The following is a 19,725-nucleotide window of genomic DNA, read 5'->3' on the forward strand; positions in this document are numbered from 1 at the left end:
ATAAAAAAATGCTGTTGTGTCTTTAACCTTTAATTTTATAAAATATAAACCTAAGAAGGGACCACAGAGTACTAAGGAGGAAGTAAGCCTATATATCCACTCTGTTTTGGCCTTTGATGAAACTGCTGAGCCTTCTAACAGTTGTGGAAATTATTTTTTAAGAGCTGCTTGGTTTGTTTGTGTGATGTAAACTGAAATAATCAAAAAAAAATATGCTTGTGATGCTGAACAGAAATCATATGTTAAAGAGCTTGCTTATGGCTGAACTGGGTTGGATTGAAACCAACAATCTGGAGCTTCGATGATCTGTCCCATCTTGATTTTGTCTGGCACTCTTTACTGAATAAAGTACTGACACTGAGAACAAACCAAATTGGATTGGGGATAAAATGTATTTTAAAATACCTGGGATTGTTTTGACAAGGTTCCTTGGGTGAATTTGATATCTTTTATTAGACCAACCCAAATAGTTGGAGAAAAGTTATTAATCAAGCTTTCGGGTTCAAAAACCCTTCGTCAGGCTAAGGAAGTTTCAGCAGTTGGTGTGTGTTCTTCCTGGATGGAATGAAAAGGGATTGTTTTGGCATTTTAGCAACAGAGAAAAAGGTGGGGCTCCTTCTAGTAGCCAGTCCCTCACTGCCCAAATAATTGATAATTTGTAAGTCAATGTCAGTCATTCTGAAAGATGATTCTTCTGAGTTTTTCACAGAGCAAATTAGAACGGTATTGTTTAAGATTGTTTTAAAAACTTTCACCAATTGTTTTTCCAGCCAACATATCAATTGTAGACCTAGACACGAATCAGGAAGAGACCATAGCCACAATTTCAACAGGAAGCCACTTTGGACTTAACTTGAAAGCAGATGAGAAAATATATTTTGGTGGATTGCCAACACTGAGAAACCTGAGGTAAGGGGGGTGAAAATAACATCTTTGCCTATGGCAAGAAAGGGGAGAAAATATAATTTTATTCTTTATGCTTATTTATTCTCAGTTCACTTGCAATGAGAAAATGGTAAATTCTATTTAAATTGAAGGACTAAAGGCACCAAGCACTAATGCTCTTGACTGATAACAACCTCTCTAAGTGCCATTGCATTCCTTAAGCTATCTTAAGTTGTTCACTGCTTCAGTCAAATACAGCATGAGCCAGGAAAATAGCCTCCTGTTTCTGTGTAGAATGACAATAATGTAGCTGAGCTTTTCTTAGTGCTTTCCTTTCTTTCCGAGAGGAATGCTATTTGCAGATCAAAACTTGTATGACCAAATTGAGGTCTTGTCCTGCATTGACCTAAACATGTATTTAAAGTTACGCATAGGTAGTCCTACTGAAGTTGAGTATTGCTTATGAGTAAGCCTTTGCAGAATCCAGACTACTATCAGCATTTATGTAAAACATATTTCAGCCTGTAGTTACTCTGAAATCCATTTGAGGACAAAAGTTCTAGTTTTGAACTCTTACTCAAAACTTTCATTGTGTTCAGGAATTATTAGGAATATACTTAAAATATCATATAGTATGCTTTATATATACTAAACCTTGGTTATATTTTTTTCTGAAGATCAAATATTCAACTGCTTACTCCAGCAAAGCTGTTCCTGTAAATAGTATTATGTATCAGAGAGATCATATTATTTTCAATATGCTTTAATATTTGATAGTTGAAAAAATATATGCTGGAATGCAATACGTGCTTTTCAGGGCTGTTGGTTGTAGCCATGTTGGTCTAAGATCACAGGCATAGGTGCTTTTAAATAACCTGAAAAACCCTTCTGAAATTAAAATAAACATTCCGCAATTATAGAGGGGAAAGGACCTCTCTGTGTCTCAATGAGCAGATGAACTATAACAAAACCAAGACTATTAGTCAATGTTAGCTTCATCTACATGTCATAAAGACATTCTTAACATCACCTTGTGCATAACAAAGCCTATCTGTGGATCAGTGGGATGCGTCACATCAAAAGGGAAAACAGGCATATTTGCTAATTTACTAGTTAGTTAATTTTCATTTATTATACCTCTGATGTCAGTTTATGCTCTAATAAAAGGACCCAAGCTGTTTCACTCATGAAATACCACGTTATATTATGCAATATGCAGTGGTGTCTGCCAAAGTATGTGGAGAAATTATTCGTACACATATCGTTTTGTCGTTGCTTAGGAAACCAAGTACAGCAGAGCAGAGCTCATGAAACTGTGATAGACAAGGTTCTTTGGGTAAATGTAATATCTTTTATTAGATCAACTAAATAGCTGGAAAAATTGTTCTTTGCAAGCTTTTAGGCACAAACACCCTTCTTCAGGCATAGGGAGAGTCTGGTGGTTTTTGTGTGCTCTCCTGGGTGGAATGGAAGCCAATATGCAAAATGGAGGTCTGTGAAAATGCAAATGCATGGCAGAGAGGATCAGAGGGAATGGGAAACTATAGGTGTAAGACAGGTCGGTGTGGGGGCAAAGGGGAATGTTGAGCTCCTGATAGAATGTAGCCGGTAAAATGCAGACAGGTTACCTGGGGTTATCAGATGACAGGCAGCTTACAGTGTGCCATCCATAAAACACCGAACTTCACCAACCTCTTCATCAGAAGCAAACTTCCAAATGAATCCAGACCATGGCAGGACAAGAAATATAAAACCTGCCAACACATCTCCCCCACTCCCACAATAACTATACCCTACAACGGAACCATCATCATTCCTGGATCTTACACCTGCACCTCCATAAATGTTATATATCTCATCCAGTGCACTGAATGCCCTGATGGAAAATATGTAGGAGAAACCAGAAAACAACTGCGCACCAGAATGAACGCACACTAGAAATCTATCAAAGGCAAGAATACGCAATTACTGGTGGGGTGCACACTTCTCACAAGACACCACTCTCTCTCCAGTCTCTCAGTTCTAATCCTCAAAGGGAATGTACACACCTTTTGTAGATGAGCCTACAAACTTCACTTCAACAATCTACTGGACACAAAAAATCATGGACTAAATATAGACATTGGATTTATGGCACATTATAACCTGACTTAACCCCAAGTAAACTGTCTGCATTTTACCAGCTACATTTTATCACCAGCTCAACCTTCCTCCTACCCCCCCACCCCTGCAACCTACCTGTCTCACACCTGTTGTCTCCCATTCCCTCATCCTCACTGCCATCCATTTGCATTTTCACAGACCTGCATTTTGCATATTGACTTTTATTCTTTCCAGGAGAGCACACAAAACACCATCAGATTCAACTTGCAAAGAACATTTTTTCCAATTATTTAGTTGGTCTAATAAAAGATATCACATTCACCCAACGAACTTTGTCTGCCTACGTCCTTAGACCAACATGGCTACAACCAAAAACCCTAAAGCATGAAACTGTAGTAAACATTTTGCCTACAGCTATGATTAATCAGTCATGACTTGGTGCAAGATGCATATTACAGGAAATCCTTACCAAAGAGAGAGTTTGAGCTGCTTCAGGCAGAAGACATTGCAGTACCTGTGACTTTGTAAATGCGCCAGACTGAGTGCTAGTCCCAGACCTGTCTCTTGCCAATTTCTTTGATATGATTTTCTCTTACTCATAACATATTGTAGCAAAAAATAATAAAAGTTTATTGATCTAAATTAAATTTTAAGGCAGACTTTTGGGAGGGGGGTGACACTGTTAATTATTCTAGCCTGACAATGTCTGGGGCATATGTATACAAATTAAAAGAATGTCACTACCCCAACATCTGTTTCCACTTGAGTTATCTAAAATCTGTTTCAATCTGAAATGTTCTGAATCTTGATAAGGAATGCTATTTGCTACAATGAATATAATTAAAAGTAATGTTATTTTGTCTTTCTTTTTTATCCTAGTATGAAAGCAAGGTAAAGATAATTAATTATCTGCATGACTTGCATGAGTTAAGTGCAGCTTGGATCAAGAAGCAGTGTGTGGGTACTATCTATACCAGCTGTTACCCTGGGGCTGTTAATTCAGCAAGTGGCTCCTGCTGCAACAAGCAAAGCTGCTCCTAAGTGCTTAACGCTGTCATGCTGCGTGCTGTACAAACACCTCCAGAAACAACTTTCTAGCTTCTTTACACAGCTGCTTATTTCTGCTGTGTTATATTTTTTGCTTATTATATTGGAGTTCTACAGAAACAAAACAGGGTGCCGGCCATGTTTAAAAGTTCACGTCCACTCTCCACTCTACATAAAGGCAGTATAGATCCATGGGGTCAGGGGCCTCCATGCAGGGACTGCTGCAGCATTCATTTCTGAATGCAGCAGGAACAGTAGATACATATCTGTGTGGAACTTGCCAGCTTGGGTTTAAGGGTGGGGAATTAACACCTTTTGGGTTGGTTTCAACCCACCTGTTTCCTTTTGGCTTGGTTTGTGTTTCTGAATTTATTTTGGGCTATCCCAAACTTCCACCTTAACAGAAAAAAGAAAAAAAGAAAAGCAAAGATGTGAACCTCAGGAAATAGCTGGATGAAATTTCACCTTGTTGGGGAATTCATACAACTACAAAACCAGGGAACGAAGGAGATGTGTCACATATTTCATAGCATACAGTTAGGAGTTGTAGGATGAGAAATACAAATTTTTTAAACCAGACATAGTAGTGTAAAAGGTGGGGTGGGGGAAAGTGGGGAATGTTCTGTGGAAGGCAGAGACTATCCACCATATGAGCATTTGTGCAGTGTGGCTGTATTGGGCAACTGAAAGCAATAGCTGGGAGTGAAATAGCAAAACAGCTCTGCTACCAGGCAGATCAATCTATAAAGAAGCAGTAAAAAAAAAAAAAGGGGGTGGGGGGGAGGAAAAAATTTGAAAGTGAAAGGCAAGTATAACCAGATGGTTACAAATAAAGCACGGGGAGAGTGATTTTAGTAAATCAGATGCTTACTTGAACTTGGATAAAGGATGCAAAATGGTCAGAAACTATGCTGTGCTTGCTGAGATGGCTATAATGCAAAGAATGGCTTTCATTTCCAAAACGTACAGTTGCAAATCATCTGTGTTAAACCATGTCATTCTGTAATTAACATCCTTGAAAACCATTCAAACTGATCTTCCAGGGTGCTGAATCTTAGTTCCTTTGATACTTTTGGAAAAAAAATTTCTTTTGTTTGGGTGGTCAGATTGTCCGTATGTCCCATGAGGAGTGTGTGATCATTTACAATGGCTGTAATAATATGTATTGGTGAATTAACTACAAGTACTGTTGCTCCTTTTGGATTGTTACTTAAAAGGCTTCTATTTACAGTTGAAGTGGAGTTCATGGAACTTTTTTTCCCTGTCAAATTGGTGGCAAATGAATATAATAAAGTACAAACTTAGCCTCAATTCTTGGGACTTGATTTAGTGACCTCAGAACAGAAGGATCTATAACCAGCATGCTGGTTATAGTGGAATTCTCAGGGCTTTTGTCATCTTGCCTGTCATTGAAATGCCATATAAACTATAACATAGGTGTTCTGCAATTACTTTAGAATACTCTTCCCGTATTGGGTATATAATTAGGTTCCAGATCACAACCCAAGTGCTTTGTTTTCTTTGACTTTTCAGGAAAGGATAGTGCAGCTGAAATATGCCACAGCTTTTATAGAATGGCGTTTAAAAATAAAAATGAGCAATAGTTAAGGAATGAAGCTCAGCCGATGTGAACATGATGGGCTCCCAAAACAAGAAAAATTATTTTATCAGAAAAAATATCCAGGACTCAGAATGAAATATTCTTGCAGTTTTTGGCAAATATTTCATCCTAAACATCTGCAGTTATGAAAGTCCCTCTTTCATCAAGATCTAGTGTGCATGCAGATGAAAGAAACATTTGTCTTCCAGTCAAGGTCTTTCCTTGTTGTTATGATTTCCCAGCCTGCATCTTTCTGCCTTGCCTAGAGAACAACTACCTACTTATTTCATAGTTCACTGTGTTTAAACACAAAAGGTGACAGCATTCCTTAAAAAAGTAGAAAAAAAAGGACTGTTCTCACTGGAGATGAGTTGAATATCCCTTTACACCTTTGATGAATGATGGAAGACAGAATGCACTGTGAGCTGATGGATGATGAAAGGCAGAACGTACTCAATGTGTGCATGCACCCATTTAAAAAACTACAACAAAGTATCTCTGGGACCATGAATGCACATATGTGTATATGTGTGGGTGCATGTGTACCTGCTTAAGAAAGTCTATGGATTTGTCTAGGAAAAATGTTGCATTTGATTTTAATATTGTTTTTGCAGGCCTGAAGTGAATTTAAAGAAATATGCTGGTTGCCTCAGAGATATTGAAATTTCACGAACACCATATAATATACTAAGCAGCCCTGATTTTGTAGGCATAATCAAAGGCTGCACACTGGAGGTAAGTCCATCTCCTATATGCTTTGGCCTCAAAGGGTAAAAATATTGTCTGGCGTGGCTAATAGAATGACATTAACCATATATTTCAGAAATGGTGGGATTTTGAAAAGCACTAACTTAGCTTTTGCTCCAACTTACACAAGTCAGTGGGAGTCATTCATTGTTTTTAATGACAACAGGGTCAGGACAATTAGGAGCATGTTTTGAAAAACCCAGATGTAATTATGTAAATTGTGGTATTTATATATAATGGTTATGACTTCATTAACTATAAAGGATCATGAAGTATTTCACAAACAGTAGTATTTATTGCATGTTCAGACTCCTGAGCGTAGGTTGAGAACCCATTCAAAGTCCCCCATATAACAAACTGCATTAAAAATAATTGTGTCTATGTCCAAATAGTAATAGCAGAGGGAGCAGTATAGACAGTAAATCTTCAATTGCCCTCTCTTCAGAGAGTAGGGTGACCCCAGTCTGGGGAAGGCTTGGACTGCTCCAATCCCCCTGTTCCTGGCGTGGACTGGAGCAATGGTGCAAAGCCCTTTGCCTACTTCCCTTACCAGGACTCCGCTATAAGAAGCACATATGGGGCTCATAGCACTACTCCCTGTGCTCAACTCCCAGTGCCCAACAGCTAAGCAGACAGAGGATCATGGTAAAGCTCCCTTCCTGCTTCTCACACCAGGGACTCCAGAATGAAAAACAGGTGGGGAACAGTTGGTAACTGTTCCTCGCCTCCTCTAAAATGGGAGGGGAGGGAGCAGTTGTCCCTCATGTTTTCTCCAGACTGGGATGACCCTGGTCTCTGGCAGGTATGGGAGTCTTTTCCCCTGGCTCCAGTCCTTCTGGTCCCTGGAGGAGTTAAGCCAGCAGAAAGTATATAGACATTCAGTCTTCCAGGAAAAACTCTGCTGGGAGTGATTTCTACCTCATATAGTCAGGTTATTTTTCTGCTGGAGTGGCCATTTTACTCCAAGAAAAAAAGCTGGAACTTCTGCATATTTGTGGTTTCTTCCTGGAGATTAGCAGTTCTCCTGGTAGAAACTGATTAACTGTACATGGCCATGTTAGATCCATACTATTATCTCGATAGTATAGATGAGGAGTCTTAGATACAAATAAGTTGTAAGGAACTGTACAGTATCTCAGAGCTATTTGTGGCAGATCTGACAATAAACCACACATATCTTGAATTGCAGCCATTTGTCCTTTCCTTCTATTTCACAGAATAGAGGTATTTGAATGAATGAATGAATGAATGAATGAATACTATAGGGTTCACAATGGCTATATAAATCAGATATTGAAGGAAAGGTCTCTTTTTTGGGACTGGTCACGAAAGTCAGTCTCCTGAAGGCTCACTGTGGATGCCAGGTTATGTAGGCAGTGGGCATATCTATAAGAGACTTTTACTGCAGAGCTGACTAATTAGCTCCATAGTAAATGTCTCAGCCTCTACACATGTGCCCACATTAGGGTGCAGGAAACTAATAAACTCCCACAGCAGGGTAGTACTTATAAATACCAGTACTAACCTGCTGCAGAGTTTTTTCATGCCCAGCGGTGGACATGTAGATGATGACCCAGCTGGCTGGGGCACATGAGTGCTTCAGTGCCAGGGTCCCATGCCAGCTGGATCTGCTGTGACTGGGCTCCATGTGTTGTGCTTGAATAAGCTCTGGAGTTGATTGCTTTGGAGTTGATTGCTCTTGGGCACACATTCAAATGGCATGTCCAGGAGCAAAACACTCTGGAGCAATAAACTCTAGAGTTTGTTCATGTGCACTAATTGCATGTGTAGCACTGCCTAGTGAATGCTATAAAAATGTCACTTGGCCATGGGACCTGCATCAAATTTTTGTGAACAATCCCTGACATTCATGTGCTACACTAGAATCCAAATCCTCTATCAGGCATGTCAGCTCTGTGCAAGTCTGTGACCCATCTAAGTCATCTCATCAAGATTTCAAACGCAAGTTGTTGTTAGATTATTAATAGTAGTGATGGTTTGTGATCATGATACAGGAAAATGCAGATCAGTTCCCCATAATAATGCTTTGCAGGTCATTTATTTTTAATAGCTACCCACTGAATTGACAGGCATATTATGTATAAATGTACATAATAATGGATAGATAAATATAAAATAAGTGATGGCATAAGTGGTATAATTTGTTTTAATTGTAAGTATCAATTTGGTATCTTTAATTAAGTGAACAGGCTTTTAATATTTCATAGATTTCATAGACATTAGGGCTGGAAGGGACCTTGGAAGATCATCGAGTCCAGCCCCCCACCCAAAGGGCAGGACGTCAGCTGGGGTCATAGGATCCCAGCAAGATAAGCATCCAGTTTCATCTTGAAGGTGTTCAATGAAGGCGCTTGAACAACCTCCGGTGGCAGGCTGTTCCAGACCTTCGGGGCTCGGACAGTAAAGAAATTCTTCCTTATGTCCAGCCTGAAACGATCTTGTAGTAGTTTGTGACCATTCGTCCTCGTCATCCCTTGGGGCGCTCTGGTGAACAAACGTTCCCCTAGATACTGGTGGTCACCCCGATAAACTTGTAGGTGGCCATCAGATCACCCCTGAGCCTGCGCTTTTTCAGGCTAAAGAGCCCCAGGGCTCTCAGCCTGTCATCGTAGGGTCTGCTTCCCTGACCTCTGATCACGCGCGTGGCTCTTCTCTGGACTCTCTCAAGCTTCTCCACATCCTTTTTGAATTGTGGAGCCCAAAACTGGACGCAGTACTCCAGCTGCGGCCTCACTAAGGCCGAGTACAGGGGGAGAATGACGTCCCGGGATTTGCTTGAGAAGCATCTATGGATGCAAGCCAGCGTTTTGGTCGCTTTACTAGCCGCAGCATCGCATTGCAGGCTCATGTTCATCTTGTGGTCAATGATGACCCCCAAGTCTCTTTCTTCCATAGTGCTAACCAACATAGCACTGCTGAGCCTATAAAGATGCTGCAGGTTTTTTTTCCCCAAGGTGGAGAACCTTGCATTTATCGGCGTTGAACACCATCAGATTCTCATCCGCCCACTTGCTGAGCCTGTCCAGGTCAGCCTGGATCATCCGCCTGTCTTCTGGTGTGGATGCTTTGCCCCAAAGTTTGGTGTCATCGGCGAACTTGGCCAGTCCGCTTCTGACTCCAGTGTCCACATCATTAATGAAGATGTTGAACAGTATGGGTCCAAGGACAGAGCCCTGGGGGACCCCACTGGTCACAGGACACCACGATGAGTGACTTCCATCAATTACTACCCTCTGGGTCCGACCCCGGAGCCAATTTTCCAGCCAGTGGATCGTGGGGGACCCAAGGCGACAATTGGCCAGTTTCTCCAAGAAACGATCATGGGACACCAGATCGAAGGCTTTTTTGAAGTCAAGATATATGACATCAATCTCATCTCCCTTGTCCAGGTGATAGGTCACCTGGTCGTAGAAGGAAATGAGATTGGTCAAACAAGACCTACCCACAACAAACCCGTGCTGGCTATCCCTTAAGATGTTGGCGTCGGCCAGTCCATTAAGGATGGCCTCCTTAATAAACTTTTCTAAGATCTTCCCCGGGATAGAAGTCAGGCTGATGGGCCTATAGTTAGCCGGATCCACTTTCCTCCCTTTCTTGAAGATAGGCACCACGTTGGCCTTCTTCCAGTCTTCGGGCACTACACCAGAGCGCCAAGAGTTTTCAAAGATCCGCGCTAGAGGCTGGGCTATGATGCTCGCCAGCTCCTTGAGTACCCTGGGGTGAAGATTGTCAGGGCCGGCTGACTTGAAGGTATCCAGCTTCTCAAGATGTTCCTTCACAAAGTCAGCATTAATGGAGGGCAGGGGATCACCCTCACCCGGACTTCCCGGCCCTGTAGCGGGCACGGGTGTCCCATGGGGCTGATGAAAGACCGACGCAAAGTACCTATTTAATTGGTTGGCTTTTTCCTGGGCGTCAGTTGTCAGTTGCCCCATCTGGTTCAGCAGGGGTCCAACGTTGCCCCTGCTTTTCCTCCGGCTCCCCACGTATCTGAAAAAGAACTTTTTATTGTCCTTGATGCTCAAAGCTAGCTGGAGTTCACTTGCAGCCTTGGCTTTCCTGGTCAGCTCCCTACAGGACCGGACCAGTGCAGAATAATCCTCCTTGGAGGTGACTCCCATCCTCCATCCTTTGTAGGCCTTTCTTTTTAGCCTCAGGAGGTCTGCTAGGTCCCTGGAGAGCCAGGGGGGCTGCTGTGCCCTCTTGCTGCCTTTCCTCCAAGATGGAATAGACTTAGTTTGTGCATTGAGGATCGCTCCCTTGAGGAACAGCCACTCTTCTTGAACTCCCCTCTCCCTGTGGTCACAGTCCCTTAGGGCCTCACTGACAAGCCTCCTGAGCTTGTCAAAGTCAGCTTTCCTGAAGTCAAGGACTTGCCTGTTGCTGACTGACTTGCCAGCTTTTCGGCGGATGGTGAAGGTGATCAGCTCGTGGTCGCTGTCACCCAGCTTCCCATCGATCACTAGGTCGCCGACTAGGTCCTCCCCAGTAGCCAGCACCAGGTCGAGCAGCGCTTTGCCTCTCGTTGGCCCATAGACTTCTTGAGTCAGGTAGAGGTCATCCACGCACGAGAGGAAGCTCTGTGACCGCTCAGATTTTGCTGAGCGATCCTCCCACAAGATGTCTGGGTAATTGAAGTCACCCATGACAACCATGGTCCTGGAGCAAGCTGCCTCAGCCAGTTCCTGGGCAAACTCCTGGTCTAGCTCAGGACTTTGGGTGGGAGGTCTGTAATAGACTCCCACCATTGTGTCCCCCGTGCCGTGTTCCCCACGGATTTTAACCCAGAGGGTCTCCAGCCGTCCACCCTGGTCGCCAATATCAGCTTGCAGGGACGCGTAGCTTTCCTTAACATAGAGAGCTACACCCCCACCCCTTTTCTCTACACGATCCCTCCTGTACAGGGTATAGCCATCTATCCCCATGGTCCAGTCATGGGTGGAGTCCCACCAGGTCTCCGTGATCCATATGACATGGTAATTGTTTGCACTGAGCAGGAGGATGAGCTCCTCCTGCTTATTCCCCAAGCTCCTGGCATTTGTGTACAGGCAGGCAAGTGCCCCCTGGGGGGCTCCTTCCTTGCCCACAGATTTTACCAGGGCTGGGGTGGGCTCCCTTGAGTGCCGTGATCTGCTGGCTTTGCAAGGATTGCTCAGCGGGCCAGCAGTGGCGGTAGTCCCCCCGTTCCCCAGCGGGCTTAGTTTAATATGTATGAGCTGAAAAAATATCAAATCCTAGGTTTGGGAGTGGGTTAATGCCTTAATTCTCCAGACAAAGGGAACATTCTCCCAACCTGAAAGAATTGCATGGAACATAGAAGAGCCCACAGTGAAATTTCTTTTCTCTGTGGGTGCAATTAGCACAATGCAATAAACTCCAGTGCAGTTCATGCTGGAATTTATTGCTCCCAGGCACTGCGTTTACGCATGCGCTTGGGACCACAGCACATTGAGCCAGGTCAGAGCAGCCCCAGCTAGCAGGGGACCTAGGGGATCAGCCTGCCAGCCCATGGAGAGGCTGACTGGGGCACAAGGGTGCTCCAGTGCAGGGCGAGCCAGCGGGCAGCCCCTGCATTGCAGCATCCTCATTCCCTACCCAACCCAGTCAGCATCTACATGTGTATTGCTATGCATTAAATAATACCACCATAGGATAGCACTTATGTCTTCAAGTACTAACCTATGACAACATTTATTAGTTTACTGGTGCCTAACAGGGCCTCATGCCCCCCCTCCCTCCCCCCCAATATCTAGAACTTTTTTGGGCATATACAGTAGCACAGGCTGATTTTACTATATGATGGAAGAACTATATGATGGAAGAACTAAAGATTCAATCCAAATAATATCAAAATCATTTACATTTATTAGATTCATATCTGTTCCCATCCAAACCAGGTACCTGTCACCTTAAGGGCTCCTTGTATGGCTCTATACCTACCCTACACCTTGCCCGAAGCCTCATGGGTGTTCTCTCTTTGTGATGTTGCTGAGTTATGTGCTCACCCCCGCCTTGGGCCTTTTGACCCCCCTGGTCCTTTACACGGTCCCTTCCTGGACTCTTGGACCTCTGGTCCTGCACACCACCCCTTATCTGGGCTCCCAGACCCCTGGTCCTGCTTAGCCTTTCTGCAAGCACCAGGACCTTTTGTAGGCTCAAATAAAAGAAAGGCCACTTGCCTGTAAAACTCAGTCCTTCTCTGTCCATGGGACTTGCCTCTGCTCCCAGGTCTGCAGAGTTAGTTATACAAATTCCAGTCCCTTCAGAAGCGCTGCTGCCCAGAGCTCCCTTGTGGCTACCAGGGAGAGACTGACTGACCAGCTCAGGCTTTGGACTTATAGCACTCCAGTCTGAGCTCTTTTCTCCCGTCAGGTGAGCCTCTCATTAGCCCCCTGCACCACCTGCAAGCAGCTTCTCAGGCTACTAGCTCCCTTAAAAGAGCAGATGCAGCCCAGTGCCCTACTACAGAATGATCCACAATTTGGCAACAGTTAACAGAAAATCTCATATAGGATACATTCATTTATTATTAGATAACATACTGCACTCTTTAAATTGTGCCAATATCTGCTAGTGTGCAAAGCAGTTGTGCCATGAGCAGTGCATACTTCATTCATGCACTTGGCTCATCAATGAAGCAATAATACTTATAGATGTTATGGCAATGATAAATGATTAATGTAAAATATATTCTGATCAAATCTGACAAATAGTAGAATCTGGAGCATGTTCACGTTATTTCTGTTTAAATGTAAGAAACCAGAATGTACCGTATTAATTCAAGGCAAAACAATTACAATACAGTTCAATTACAATAACCATAAGGGCCAGGTACAGGTATTACACTTTACCCATGTAAGTGATAGGAAACTGATCTATAACTGTAACAGAACAAAAGTTCGGTACACATAGACTGATTTAAAAATGGCAGAACCTGGTCTAAGATTTATCCCCTCCCCTACCAAAAGGTGAATGTGTGCTCTGTTCATTCCAGATCTAAATTAACTATGCCACTTACAGAAAACAGCATAACTTAGATTGATTCTGCCTCAGGCTTTTTGAAAGCCTGTACCTAGCCAAGCAGTCTACCATAAAGCAACAGGATATTCTGAATTAAGGCCAAAACTATGTAAACATCTCATTCACATTGAACACAAAACTCCAGAATTGTTCCAATGACTGATATAACAGATTAATGGATGTTTAGTATTTTTATTTCATAACGTGTAATTTAACATATCTTTCTGAGAGTGTGTACTTTGTTTTCAGTCATATGAATTCACTTTCTTTGTCCTTTTCCTTTCGCAGAACATTTACACAGTTAGCTTCCCCAAACCAGGTTTCATAGAACTGCAGCCTGCCTCATTTGATATGGGTACAGAAATCAACCTGTCCTTCAGCACCAAGAATGAGTCTGGGGTCATCTTGTTTGGTATGGGTGGGACACCCATACCTCCAAGGAGAAAACGCAGACAGACTGGGCAGGTACAGAACAATGCAGGAGAAGATATGGAAAACCTGTTGCTTCTGCTGGGTTTTTCTACACAACTTGTTGTTTCTATCCATTCCATTTACTGGGAGTATGTATGAATCATAGGATCTAACAAATTAGGGACCTCAGGAGATCATCTACTCCAGCCCTCTGCTCAAAGCAGGACCATCCACAACTAGATCATTCCAGCCAAGGCCTTGCTGAACCAGGCCTTAGAAACCTCCAAGGATGGAAATTCCACCACATTTCTCGGTAACCCATTCCAGTGCTTTACTACCCTCCAAGTGAAAAAGTTTTTCCTAATATCCAATCTAAACCTCCCCTGCTGCAACTTAAGAGCATTGCTCCTTGTTCTGTCATCAGCCAGCACTGAGAACAGTCCAGCTCCATGCTCTTTGGAACCGCCCTTCAGGGAGTTAAAGGCTACCAAATCCCCCCTCAGTCTTCTTTTCTGCAGACTAAAGCCCAGTTCCCTCAGCCTCTTCTCTTATGTCATGTTCCTCAGTCCTCTAAGCATTGCCTTCTGCTGGACTCTCTCCAGTTTTCCCACATCCTTTTCAGAGTGGGGGGCCCAAAACTGGACACAGCACTCCAAATGTGGTTTTACCAGTGCAGAATAGAGGGGAATAATTACTTCCCTCAATCTGCTGGCAATGCTGAAGTGAAAGTCTAGTGCTTTTTAATAAGGCTTACCCATGTCTGAGGGAAAAAATAAGATGAAAGTTCAGCAATATTTGCATCAACAATTAACTGAATTAGGGACTGTAACTTTATTTGAAGCCTTCATAATTCTAGCAGTTCATAATTTCATTTGTTGGGTCAGGCTACATAATGTACCAACACTGAGCAGAGCTGGAAGGTTTTGGTGTAATGGCAGGACAATTTTTGTAGTCCTGTTGTGAATTTCTCTCAATAATTTCTCCAACAGCATCTACTTTTTAGCTTCTACACCAGCTGGTTTATTTTTGTGAACTATATTTGTTTCCATTCTTTTTCTCAGACCTGAATAATGAAGTGTTACTATTTGGTTCTCCTCAGGACTACTCAGGCAATGGTTATTTGGTGGAGGGGGAAGAATTAAATAAATATTGCAGGCATCACTTATCAGCAACTAAACACTGTATCAGTAAGCCTCATTTTGCTTTTTTTGGAAACTAAAAACTTCACATAGACTTCAATGCAGTGTAAGGCCCTTAAATATTAATACAGTGTTTGGAGCCACTACTGGAAGATACAGGATGAAGACAGGGTAGAGTGCACCTTATAGACTAACTAAATCACTGGGTCATATTTGTTTTTAATGTAAACCATTTATATCCTGCCCCAACTTTTTTTTTTTTTTAAATAAATAAATCAATAAATAAGGGTGATCTTAAAAATTCTTTCAAAAGTAGAGGAAATAAGTGAAAGTGTGGATATTGTTGGGAATGAACTAAATGTTGATAACGCAGAAACTACATAAGTAGATAAGGGCAAAGTTAAATACAGTCTTTGTTGTTTTATTTGTACAGTATGTTTCAGGAATTATTTTTCATAGTTCTCTCCCATATCTGTATTGGGACAGAACACTTGAACTTAAAAGAATATACTCCAGGGACAATACATTTTAGTGGCTGATCCACAGGATATTAACTTCAGGATGGGAGCTACTTGCACCACTACCAAGCTCTTCAGGTCACAGATATGAACTGGTTGCTATGGTAACTGTGGGATGGATCCTGCAAATCCTCCATGACATGATACTGGTTGCCAGAGTAACTGCAGGCATCGTTTTGCAAAGCTTCCGTACACAGAACTCATGCACGGATTAGTAATTCTGTGGAGGGAAGGCTTAGGATCAAGTCATGTAATACTAAAAAGCAGAGAAATCTTAGGACTGAGATTTTCCTTTTTTCTCTCTGTGGACATGAAAAGGGGGAAAATATTTTAATGGGATTATTTCCAGCTATTGCAGTGTAACTTCTCTTTATATTTTCCTTGTTATGAAGCTGCATGACAGTTCTTGCTTAGTCAATCTGAATGTACCAAAGCAAAACTGAAACTTTTCTTTCTCGACTTGGGTTGGAAAGATTATTTTTAGTAAATGGTTATTCACAGGGCACTTCCAGCTCTTTGTGGTTGGTGCTTAAATCCTCATGCCAATCCATTTGCTTCCACATTTTCTCAGCTTTCATTGAAATTTCCCAAACAATACGGCTCATTTAATTTGTTCCCCTGCTAACAAAAAAACCCCCAGATTTTTATTTTTAGTTCAGCCACCAACCAAAATAATGGTTTTTCATACTCTTCAATCCAGACTCCCTCTAGGACTCTAACAATAATCCAGGCTGCCACTGTAGAAGCCAGGATTTAAGTACATTCATAGACGATAGTCATTCTCATTTACACAAGTATACATCCAAAGTAACTTCTTTGGTTTCAAGAGATGCTACTTCTGATTCATCTCAATGTATGATGGTAGCATTTGACACATCATCTTCAGTGGTTAAAGTTCTAAGTGCAGTTTCAACAGGTTACTGAGGGGTTTTTTGTTGTTTTGCTTTGGTTTGGTTTGGGTTTTTTTCAGTGGAGAGAGGGCAGTTAATAGCTTAAGTAGAGCAATGGCTTGTCTCTGTGTCCCCAACAGGGTTCTGGAGGAATCTGCAGGGAAATTATTTCCTGGACTCAGGAGCAACAGGTGTAACAAAAGGAGAATGGATAGGCTTTATTGGGTTCCTAGGCAAATGCAAAACTGTCCTTCCAAATGTGACAAGTTTTTATTACACATTACAGGCCTATTATGCAGTGTTCCTGAACAAAGGTCGACTAGAAGTACACATCTCTACTGGAGCTAGAGATCCTCGCAGAATCACCGTCAGACCCGAATCTGGCAAGTTTCATGATGGCAGAGCACACTCCATCCGGATAGAAAGAACTGAAGGGTAACACAAACAAGAACCCAAGGGGGCTACAGAATATGCACCGTGGAGTTAATGCAACCAATAGAAGACATGCATGATTGAAATCAGTGCTCACATTTCTGAGCACAGGGGTATATATAATCGGGGGCGGAGGGAAGGGGGTTCTCTTACCAAACAAGTCACTTTCTGGCTCCTAATTTTATTATTGTGTAGGCCTGGGAGGTTATCAGGTAGCTCCTCTGAGGATCTTATCTAAATTGCCATATATTAAAGTTTTTGATTCTAGGGAAATCTACTTTATTAATCTAGATTCTGAAGAGGAATAGAGTTTAGGAAGAGTAAGTCCATCTTTTCAGGAGTAACACAGAAATGCAGCTTTCACAATCAGCAACAGCAGCATGTAACCTTTCCCACAAACCATGGGCTAGTTTGTATACATGTGGGGTGTCCGATTGATCAAGCTAAGAAAAGGAAGGCACAGCACTGGATGTACTCTAATTAGGCTTGCTGACATTTCTATTGCACTCATCCTTGAGTAGAACTTCACTAGTTTACTTTTCTTGCCACATTTTCAGACACCTATAATTATCTGTCAAAGGACTGCACTTTGTCCTTAATTAAGGATACTGTGCTAGATACAATAAACCACACTATCATCTTGATACATAAGGATTATGCAGTTATTATTATTTATGGTCTGGCATTTTCTAGGGAATCCAGAGAGAATCAAGGCCCAGCTGAGACTATATCAAACTAGCATATAGTGGATGTGTGCACTCTAGGAAGATGCATAAAAGCATACTTATAAAATGTTAGTGCTACGACTGACATTATCATGTTCTAAACCATAGTGCAAATGAGCCAGGTTCAAACATACTAACTGGTCTCAGTAAATCCTAGGATTCACCACGATCAGGTAAAATTCAGGAGAAATACAGTTAGGAATATGATAACAATATAATACTATAATCTATACTTTACATAGTATATAATTATAATAGAGCATAAGAGCATAATCTGAAATTTATATATGATTTTTGGCATTTTTCCTGACTTTCTAGAACAAACTTCTGTTCCATCTAGTCACCACTTGCCCTCCCTTTCCTCCTCCTTAAAACTCACTTTTCTTGGCCCTGCCTTTTATCACTGAATTTTCCACTCAGCTACTCTCCTCCTCTCATATGTAATCCGTAAATATGACCTTACAGTAATTTTCTTTCTATCTGTAGTATCTGATATTAATAGGGGTTTTCCCTTGTTTTAAGATAGGGGGAGAGTTATTTGAAAAAAAGTCTCAAGTATTCCTATAATAGAATATATCATAAGGTAATGGTGATAAAATCTACTGAATATAAAACTAACACCTTTTAACATAACAACAGAAAAAAACTGCTGTACAGCCAATATAATCATAATCCATTACACTAAATCAAAACATAGCTGCTCAACAGATGATGGTGAGAAAGAAACTTCTCCAGTCTTCCAAGTTGCTCTGTTACAAAACAAATCAGCTAAAGACTCTACAGTTTATGTAGGCTGGGATGGAAATGAAAAGATATAAATTATTAAACCTAAACCCCTCATCTGCTAGTCATCAACTCTGGCTTTATTTGATTAAATATGGGGAATGTCATTTGAAAACTCTTCAGACAGCTAATTGTCCATATAATTATAAACTAATTGCTTCTCATTCCAGGATAATTATAGGATAGTGTGGAGAACTAATGCATGTCATTGTATGGTGGTACTGAGTACCAAAGTATGTAAATGTTTTCTGTGGTAACATTGAAGATGGGATGAAGTATTGTATATTGTTGAGGGTGTCAGCAACAGACAGTATAAGGAGTTGCTGCGCTACAGGGGGATATAAGAATGGCTATTGCATATCATGTATATCAAGACAAAAAGGAGCTACCTGAAATTTGGGGATTAGATATTCTGAATACAATAAATTTAATTTTTAATTGAGCTCCCTACATGCAGATGTGAGTTTCTCCCAATGGACATCCACATAATATGAAGTTGGATGTCTTACTTTAAAAACTGACCTCCCCTTCCATGTATTTTTTATAATAATTTATGTTCTAGAATATATAGGATTTACTGCTTAAAGAAAAGGTAGAATTGCAATACAACTAAAACATTGGAAAAAAATTAGACTGATTTGAGGGTGCTCAGCAGTTCTGAGAAATCAAGCTGCTTGTTTTAGGTACCAAACATGGATTTAGATGCCTAACACTAGACACTGAGAATTTAACATCTGTGAAATAACAGTGTACTTGATAAGCTACAGTCCTCCAAAGTTTTCCTCCCCTTGCTTTTCCTTTGAAGTCCTAACTCTCTCGTGGCTAATTTTTGTTAAATCCAGTGTAAGAGTGTAAAGAAATTGCGCCAAATTGCATTCTACTCTCACCTCCAAACAGACTGAAATCCTGAGCCATCCTTTGGGAAGCGTGTTACATTGAGGTGGACTGTGTCAATAGCTACAGACTTTGTTTTATCATCCATCTTCAGATTGTCCCAAAGACAGCAGTTAAATTGCTGACTCTCTTATTGTTATACCTTGTTACATTATATATGTTATCCATCAAAAAGAACCCGTTCTCTCTTCACTTCTCTATTCTCTGTATTGGCACCTCATTCTTCGTATGCAAAATAAAAAGTCCACACAAGCTAGTTCTTGTGTCTAAATGATGAAAATCTTTCCATGTCACTCATTATGTTTTGAAATGCCCAAGTGCTGTGTTTGTTTCACTGATGTTTAGGCTCTCTTTTCAAGAGCTCTGCTCTCACATTTAGCTTCACGCTTCCTCCAAAAGAGTACATTCACTGTATTTTCCCTCTTCACACTTTGTCCCATTTTTTACTTTGCACCTCAGGAACATACAAAAATTAATTTTTTACCTTACTTTTCAGAATATTAATAATTT

At 41.4% G+C, this 19,725-nt stretch overlaps 1 protein-coding gene across 1 annotated transcript in view; it reads left to right on the forward strand.

The window, feature by feature from the left end:
• Positions 1-19,725, forward strand: part of LAMA2 (laminin subunit alpha 2) — a 630,290-nt gene that overhangs the window by 584,425 nt on the left and 26,140 nt on the right. Inside the window, exons 51-54 of the mRNA XM_019479551.2 lie at positions 771-909; positions 6,250-6,370; positions 13,712-13,888; positions 16,668-16,816. Of these exons, the coding sequence (XP_019335096.2) occupies positions 771-909; positions 6,250-6,370; positions 13,712-13,888; positions 16,668-16,816 (586 nt within the window). The remainder of the gene's footprint in view (positions 1-770; positions 910-6,249; positions 6,371-13,711; positions 13,889-16,667; positions 16,817-19,725) is intronic.

The sequence above is a fragment of the Alligator mississippiensis genome, chromosome 1 (genome assembly GCF_030867095.1).
Source record: "Alligator mississippiensis isolate rAllMis1 chromosome 1, rAllMis1, whole genome shotgun sequence".
NCBI lineage: Eukaryota > Metazoa > Chordata > Crocodylia > Alligatoridae > Alligator > Alligator mississippiensis.